Source organism: Diadema antillarum, unplaced genomic scaffold (genome assembly GCF_040938485.1).
Source record: "Diadema antillarum isolate AM-2024a unplaced genomic scaffold, OU_Dant_1.0 seq00000550_RagTag, whole genome shotgun sequence".
Classification (NCBI taxonomy): domain Eukaryota; kingdom Metazoa; phylum Echinodermata; class Echinoidea; order Diadematoida; family Diadematidae; genus Diadema; species Diadema antillarum.
The window spans coordinates 4,036,687-4,046,155 of NW_027271495.1; the positions used below are offsets into that span (position 1 = coordinate 4,036,687).

At 37.8% G+C, this 9,469-nt stretch overlaps 1 protein-coding gene across 1 annotated transcript; it reads right to left on the reverse strand.

The window, feature by feature from the left end:
* Positions 1-539: 539 nt before the first annotated feature.
* On the reverse strand, positions 540-4,376 carry LOC139734920 (uncharacterized). The gene has a single exon (XM_071645698.1). The coding sequence runs from the start codon at positions 4,281-4,283 to the stop codon at positions 3,291-3,293; it is 993 nt and encodes a 330-aa protein (XP_071501799.1). The 5' UTR covers positions 4,284-4,376; the 3' UTR covers positions 540-3,290.
* Positions 4,377-9,469: the final 5,093 nt, after the last annotated feature.

Below are 9,469 nucleotides of genomic sequence, written 5' to 3' on the forward strand. Positions count from 1 at the left end.
AGTGCTTATCAATCAAAATATTCTGGTTATTCCATACTGGTTGTTGTAGGATGTCTGCTTGGCTATTTTCATCACCAATACAATCCTCATGTATGTTTGTCTTTAACCATATTTGTAGAATATTCTCATAGAATGGAGGGATACCCCTCTTATCAATAGTTTCAAGGGAATAATTACTTTGAAACACTAGAATTCCACCAAGCCTTTTTAAGAAATAATCTCCCAATAGCACCCATTGATGGTTACGATTTCCATAATATCTTTTAACCCACTTAACTAACTGCGTATCAATCATACATTGTAAATTGGGGAATTTGAGACCACCCTCAGCATATTGTGCATACATAGTTGACCTTGAAATCTTATCTGGGCCATTCCATAAAAATGAAAACATTAACTTCTCTACTTCTTTCACAAAATCTTGAGGAATTTCAATGTTTGACATCAAATAAATTATCTTAGACATAATAAATGTTTTCAAAATTTGAATTTTACCAATTAACGTTAAATTACGATTCTTCCAAATAAAAAATGTTCTCTTAATCTCACCCAATCGATCTTCAAAGTTTCTTCGGATTGCTTCTTTTTTGTCATATGAAAACCAGATTCCAAGAATTCTAAGACCATTGTCTGTCCACTTTATCATCTGTGGCTTTTCTTTCGATAGTCTATCATTTCCTATCCACATTCCTTCTGATTTGCTTCGGTTGAGGCAAAGGCCTGATATCTCAGAAAATTCTTGAAAGCTTTCTAGTAATACTGATAATGATTCTGTATCCTTACAAAAACATGTTATATCATCAGCGTAAGCTGTATATTTAATCTGTTTTCCGAGCATCTCCATTCCAATAATATTTGGATTATTTAACAATCTCATTAGATATATCTCGAGCCCTAATATGAATAAAAGGGGGGCAAGGGGGTCGCCTTGGCGAACACCCCTTCCAATTTCAAAATAACCAGTGGTAAAGCCATTTATCAATACACAGCTATTTATACCTGCATGCAATGTTCTCACCCATTGTATCATTGACGGACCAAAATTAAGACATTCTAAACACTGTAATAAATACCTATGACTGAGTGAATCAAATGCTTTGGTAAGATCTAATGCTAACACAATTCCAGATACATTGTTGGCATCTGCATAAAACATTAAATCTGAAATCAGTCTTATACCTTCACCTATATATCTGCCTTTAATAAATGCTGTTTGCTGAGGATTTATCAAATTACCAATAATTTTGGACATACGTTTCGCTAAACATTTAGAAAGTATCTTTGCATCCACATTTATTAAAGTGATTGGTCGCCAATTGCCCAATAATCTCTTATCTTTATTGGATTTAGGAATCAATTTAATTATTCCTTGCCTCTGTGACACGGACATACTTCCTTTTTCAAAAGCATGATTAAATGATCCTATTAGTTCTTTAGAAATCAAAGGCCAAAATGTCTCATAAAATTCCACCGATAAGCCATCATTACCAGGTGTTTTATTTTTTGACATCCCAAGGAGGACTTCCCTTGCCTCTTCATGTGTTATCAGGCCTTCACAAGAGGCCTTTTCATCTTCCGTGAGGTGTTTTAAGCAGGAACTTTTTATGTAATCATAACTCACTTTGTCAGACACTGTATCCCTGTTTTCAAACTGTTTACCAAAAGATTTCATCACAAAATTTCGTATATGATGGGGATGTTCAATAAGTTCCTCACCTGTATCTAATACATCTATGTTTGTACTCTGTGCTTGTGTCTTTTCCAATGATAAAAAATATTTTGTACTCTTCTCTCCTTTCTCGTACCAGGTACATCTTGAACGTAATATGGCCCCCTCTGCTAAATAATTGTACATGCAGTTAAGTTCCTGTTCAATTTTCTCTTTCTTATCCCATTTTTGCTCATTCATTTCTGTCGGGTCCATGTCATTTATTATTTTCAATTCTTGTTCTAATTCTTTTCTTCTAATTTCTTTTATATTTTTCTTCCTTTTAGAAAATGTGATTGTAAATTCTCGTATTTTGAATTTTAACCAATCCCATAATTTTCCTTTATCATTTTTATCTTCCCATTCATTTACCCACATCTCATAATGTCCCTTTAAATTTTCAACATACTCAACATCACTAAGTAAACTGTTATTAAACTTCCAATAAGATGGGCCCACAGTGTACTCTTTAATTCTCAGATGTAAATTCACAAAATCATGATCTGACAAAACACAGGGGACCATATCACAATCTGTCACCATATTTTGTACAGACTCATGGATTAACCAGAAATCCAGTCTTGACTGAACACAAGGATTGGAGCGTCTCCAAGTAAATCGTCTTAATAACGGGTTCTTGTCTCTCCAGATATCTATTACATGATAAACATTTTTAATATTTTCTATTATTTCACAAGAGTGCTTCCAAGTGGACTTCATATTACCGCCCTCTCGGTCCAATGCCAAATTTTGAATAAAATTAAAATCTCCCCCTATTAATATTGTCTGTTCAGCATCATAATATTCTTGTATAGTCAAGTCTACAGCTTTAAAAAAATGCATGTGATCTTTTTCATTATTTGGTGCATATACATTACATATCATAAATTTTTTTCCATATACTTCCATTTTAACCAACAAAAATCTCCCGTTAGAATCTTTCACTGTCTCTATCAATTTTATATGTGGGGTTTTCCGAAATATGATACACACTCCCCTACTAGAGGAGGTTCCATGACTGAATACAATATCGGCTCTTAATTGGTTCTTCCATAAACTTTCATCCTTATCAGTCGAATGGGTTTCCTGTAATAAAATAATATCCTTTTTTAATTTGGATAAAAAACAAAAATATTTTTTCCTGGCTTTAAAGTCCCCTAGCCCATTAACATTATGGGTCATTAACTTCAGATCCTTATACATATTTCACAAGTAGGTAACCTTGTAAATTCTTATGACCCACCATGATCAAGACAAAACAGACAACAAAACATTGGCAATGAAAAAAACACACATACAATTTGCATGAAATCGAATAAAACATGATCACAAGGAATCCAAGTGCCCCTGGGCATCTTCACAGTTATTTTTTCCTCAGGTTGGCAAAAACAAATGATTTTCCTTATCACTTAATCACATGAAAAGTGTATCTTGTCTTCGGAGATATCAACTGTTAATATACTGCTGGCATGACAGGGTGCCGACTGCTGAGCTATCGCAGTCGTGTCAAGAGTTTTTCAAAGTATTTCGTATTTTGTTAGACCATTGTCTACTGTGCAAAAGCAAACTGCCAATATCCATTCTATCTTGTGGTGTGCTGCTTGTACTCCACTTCTTTTCCGCTCTCAGTCTCCCTGTAAAACAATCGCGCCGGATATTTGAAGTACACCTTTCGCTTTGGGTCCTCCTCTTTCAGCTTTCGTTTCAGTGGCAGCAATTTCCTCCTGCTTTCTCGCACTTCTACCGGCAGCATCTCATCGACAAATATCTGGTGATCCTTTCCGTTGTGCTGAAAAGGCCTCTCCTTCAAATATCTGCGGGCACTGCTGATCACTGTTTGTCTGGTTGTGTATCTACTGAAAGCTACCACAACTGGGCGAGGAGGGCCGGGTTTTGGCCTGATGCGGCCTGTGCGATGAGCTCTTTCAATGCTCACTTCACCTTCCATTTGCATATTTGACTTGGCAAATTCTTTGATCAATTGCTCACACTTCCCAGCGTTTTCAGCACCTTCAGGAAACCCGTAAAACACAGCCGTATTCCTCATCTCTCTCGCAGTGAGGTCAACAAGACGCTCTCTCAATTTCATATTCTCCTTTTCTTGCTTGTTTACTTGGTCCTGTAACTGTTTGATATCAAAACGGCACGACTCTTGCTCCTCTTTCAAGTTACTGATTTCTTTCTCATTTGTTTCAATCTTACCAAGAGCTGTGTCCAACCTGGATGTGAGATTGGAGTTCATTTCGTCTATCTTGTGGATAAGGGCCGCGAGTAGTTCATCTGTGGTTGACTTCTCCCCGTCTACTCGTCGTTTTTTCTCAAGCGAGGAGCGTGGAGGTGATTCCGCCGACGCGCCCGGGCTGGTTCCCTCCATATCTCGGTGAAGTGGTTTCACTACCGTGTGCACTGCCGAGTCAGTTAAGCCGTGTGCATTATCACTGTCACTGTGTTCTTGCGTAGCCTTCTCCGTAGTAGCGTCGCTAAAATCCATCTTAGGGTCAAAATCCTCCTTTTCCTTGAAATAATGGGAGATTGTAACGACTCCTTGTTCTAAGCTCCTTTTTCTCGATGTCATTTTGACTTTTCAAACTGTAATAGGCGAAATGAGCTGCAATTTTATTTCCTCCTAATGCCTCCGTAACACTCAGGCACGTCCTAACCGCACAGCGCCATCTTGGATTCGTGACTTTGCTGAGAGTTGCATGGTTCTCATTGTGCTACAGCAAGACGTTTTCTCCAAGAGGTATGTGCTTTAGATTAGAGGGCTCAATTGTATCAGGAAGATGAAAATAAAGAGTGACGAAAACAGACAGCAACGGTGACGAAATCGATTTGGACCAAAATTTACTCAAGTACTACTCCTCTTTATACCTTTCTACAGAGAGCCGAATGGTTCGTATCATGCTTTATCAAGGCGTTTTTATCCAAGAAGAATGTACTTTGGATTACAGGGCTGCATGCTTCTCAATGTGCTATATCAAGAAATTTATAAAAGAGACGTGTTTATATTAGAGGGGTCGAAAATACATGATGAGGTTGTAAATAAAGGGTGACGAAGAAGGCTATCAGGGTAACGGAAGCAAACAATGTGTCTAAATGATGCTTCAAATTGTTATACCAAACTACTTAGTGTTCCATGCTTCTCAATGTGCTACATCAAGACATTTTCTCCCAGAGACATGCTCTTTGCATTCGAGGTCTTAAATACATGATGCCGTTGTACACGAAGGGTTACGAAAAAGGCGACAACAGCGACGAAATCGATTTAGTCCAGGATATGATTAGCTAATTCATCATATTGTTATACCATTTTTTTACAGTTGTATATCACAATGTACTTTATCAATATTCTTTTCAAGTGGCATGAGCTTTGGATTAGACAACTGAAATGCATCAGAAAGCTGTACGTAAAGGTTGACGAAAAATTCTCCCAGAGACATGCTCTTTGCATTCGAGGTCTTAAATACACGATGCCGTTGTACGCGAGGGGTTGCGAAAAAGGCGACAACAGCGACGAAATCGATTTAGTCCAGGATATGATTAGCTAATTCATCAAATTGTTATACCATTTTTTTACAGTTTTATATCACAATGTACTTTATCAATATTCTTTTCAAGTGGCATGAGCTTTGGATTAGACAACTGAAATGCGTCAGAAAGCTGTACATAAAGGTTGACGAAAAATTCACCAGCTATGACGAAATCAAATAAGATCAAAATGTGGTTACGTGATATATCAACTCGTCACGCCACTTTCTTGGGAGTTGCATGGTTCTCAGTTTGCTAAATCAATACGTTTATCCAAGAAACGTGTGCTTTGGATTAGAGGGCTTAAATGTATCAGACAGTTGTAAATAAATAGTGACAAAAACAGGCAGCAACAGTGACGAAATCGAATCAGCCCACATTTTGCTCAAGCAATAAATCCACTCGTCATATCACTTCATTGAGATATGCATGCTTCTCAATGTGCTTTGTCGAGATGTTATATCCAAGAGATGTGTCCTTTGGATCAGAGGGCTCAAATGCATCAGTCATTTGTAGATAAAGGGTGACGGAAACAGGCAACAGCGGTGACGGAATCGAATCAACCCACATTTTGCTCAAGTAATGAATCAACTCGTCATATCACTTTACTGAGAGCTGTGTGCTTCTTATTGTGCTTTATGAAGACATTTTATGCAAGACATGTAAGCTTGGATTAGAGGGCTCAAACGCATCAGATAGTTGTAAATAACGGGTGACGAAAACAGGCAGCAGCGGTGACGGAATCGAATCAGCCAACAATGTTCTTTATTACTTGTACATCAACTCGTTATACCGCTTTACTGAGACTTGTATACTTCTCAACGTGCGATATCAAGACGTTATATCAAAGAGAAAAGTGTTTTGGAAATATGGCTCAAGTACATCAAAGAGTTGACAGACAGGGGAAAACCCCACAACGAAGAGCTGTACGGTTCATATGCAGTGACTACATTTTCCGCGATCCAGACTGTACAACGTGCATGAGGGAGAATCTGAACTTGCCAACTCTTACCTTGGGATGCCAGGTCCGGAGATTAAAATCATTCTTCAAAGTGGTAGAGGGGTTGGTCCCAGCCCTACATTCTGGAATTGTTTTCACTAAAGTAAGACCCAAGCGAAATATTACAGCAAAGAAATATAAAGAATGTAACGTAAGAAAAAAAATGTCGAAAATTACGTTACAAATCAAACTAAATGTTACACAGTAAGGCACTGTAACACATCAGTATACCGACCGAGTTTCACTCTTTTTTTTGTGAAACCGATCCTGGTTTGGAATTAACTTCCAGCTGAAGTCGTTAACAGAATATTAAGGAGGTTTTCAAAGCAAAGATTGAGCAAAGTCTTCTTCACTTTGACTACCCACACTCCCAACGTGCCCTCTCTCACCCGGTTCCTTATACCGCAAGGTCCTGCGCCGTACTACATCCAGAACCAGACAGGATGGCGAAAAAAGGCAGTAACGGTGATGAAATTTAATCCAGCCCCGATGTGTAGGTAATGCATCAACTCGTAATACCACTTTGCTTAGAGTTGCAGGCTTCCAAATGCTCTACATCAATATGTTTTCTCCAAGAGACAAGTGTTCTAGATTATAGGCTCAAATACATGATGACGAAGTGAATAAAGGGTGACGAAAAAGGGCAACAGCAGTGACGAAATGGATTAAACAATAAGCTAAAATATTACATCAAATCGTTACACCAAGTTGTTTAGACAGACATGATTCTCAATGAACTATTTCAAAACGTTTTTGTCGCAGAGATATATGCTTTGCATTCGAGTTCTTCAAGGACAAGTTCACCTTGCTAGACATGTAGATTGAGTAAATGCATTTCTATTTATGTATAATATTATTCAAGCATATTGTTGCCTCAGTCGATTTTGTCACCTCTGCTGCTTATTTTCGTCACCCTTTACTTACACCTCATCATGTCTCTTGGAGAAGACGTCTTGATATAGCGTATTGGAAACCAGGCACCTCTCAGCAAAATGATACAACGATTTGATGCATTACCCAACCTCATTAATTCATTGATAAACACTGCAATTTTGTCACTGTTGCCTCTCATTTTCGTCACCCTATAGGTCTATGTACAACTGTTTCATGTATTTAAAGGACAAGTTCACCTTCATAGACATGAGGGTTAAGTGAATGCAACAATATTAGTAGAACACATCAGTGAAAATTTGAGGAAAACTTGACAATCCGTCTAAAAGTTATGAATTTGTAAAGTATCTGCACAATCACTGCTACATGAGAAGACTATGATGTCATATGCATAGAACCATAATTATGACGAAAATAATAACAGAATTTCATAAAACTTCGCTTCTTGAATAAAGTGCATATTTTCTGGACTTGTTACTGACGTATGTTATATGAGTAACACTATCCCCCTCGCCTCTGAAATAGAGAAGTCAATTGTTCTTTTGTTATGCGAGAAAAGTGGAAATATGTTTGATTTTCTTTATACTTTTTTATATTGCTGTACACATGTGACATCACAAGCCATAGTAGTCTTGTCATCCAGCCATGACTGAGCAGAAACTTCAAAAATTCATAACTTTTGAACGGATTGTCCGGTTTTCCCCAAATTATCACTAATGTGCTCTGCTAATATTGCTGCATTCACTTAACCCATATGTCTGTGAAGGTGAACTTGTCCTTTGAATACATGAGACAGTTGTACATATAGGGTGACGAAAATGAGAGGCAACAGTGACAAAATCGATTCAGCCAACAATATGCTTAAATGATCCACTAAATCGTTATGTATAAAAGTTTTTTCCAAATTACAAATGCTTTGGATTTGAAGGACACGCATGAGATAGTTGTAAATAAAAGGTGGCCAAAAAGGCGGCTCGGTGACGGAATTGAATAAGCCGACATTATGCAAAAACTAAGCATCAAATCACTATGTAACTTTTTGGAGAGCTACATGCTTCTCAATGTGCTACAAGAAGTTTTCTCCCAGAGATATATATTATGCTTTGCATTCGAGAGATCCAAAACATGAGAAACTTGTATATAAAGGGTGACGAAAGAGGCGACTACGGTGAAGAAATCGATTCTGCAAACGATATGCTTACGTACATCGAATTATTATATCACAGTATTTAGAGGTGCATGGATCTCAATGAGCGTATCAAGAAATATTCTCAAAGTGACATGTGCTTTAGATAAGAGGACTCAAGGGCATAGGACAGTTGTACATAAAAGGTTACGAAAAACGCAGCAACGGTGACGAAATTGCAGTGTTTATCAATGAATCAATGAGGTTGGGTAATACATCATACCGTTGTACTGTATCACTTTGCTGAGAGGTGTCTGGTTTCCAATACGCTATATCAAGACTTTTTCTCCAAGAGACATGTGCTGTGGATTAGAGGCTGTACTACATGATAAGGTGCAAGTAAAGGGTGACAAAAATAAGCAGCAGAGGTGACGAAATCGATTGAAGCAACAATAATAATATGCTTAAATAATAAATCAAATCGTTATACCACTTTGCTTAAAGTAGCATGCTCCTTAGTGTGCTTTAGCAGAAAGTTTTCTCCCAGAGACATGTACTTTACATTTGAGTTCTCAAATTCATCAGTCAGCTGTAAATAAAATACATGGTGACGAAAAAAAAAGCATCAACGTTGACAAAATCTATTCGGCCCACAATCTGCTGAAGTTACACGTCAACTCTTCGTACCACTTTGCTGAGGGCTGCATACTTCTTACAGTGCTTAATCAAGACGTTTACTCAAAGAGATAGGTGCTTTTAGAAAATTGGATTAGACGGTTCAAATACATGATGAGGTTGTCAATAAAGAGTGAAGAGAAAAGACAGCCACGATGACGAAATCGATTCAGTCAACAATATGCCTAAATAACAAATTAAATCGTTAAATACCACTTTTCCAAGAGTTACATCCGTCTCAATTTGTTATATCAAGAAGGTTTCTCCGAGAGACATGTGCTTGCATTTGAGGGCTGAAATACACCATACAGAGGTAAATAAAACAACCTCAAACCCTTTTGGAGATATATTTTATTGAAACGTCAGGACAGAACCAGCATCCCCATTCAAACAAATAGGAAGACCGAATTCATGACAGCAAAACTAAGGCTCAGACGTTACTTAAAGAGTTCAAGTCCTTCTTCACGAGAGTGTCTTATCTGATACCAGACACAGTTACTCCACCCTCCATGAACAGCACACCGCTACACAGTCAACGGTG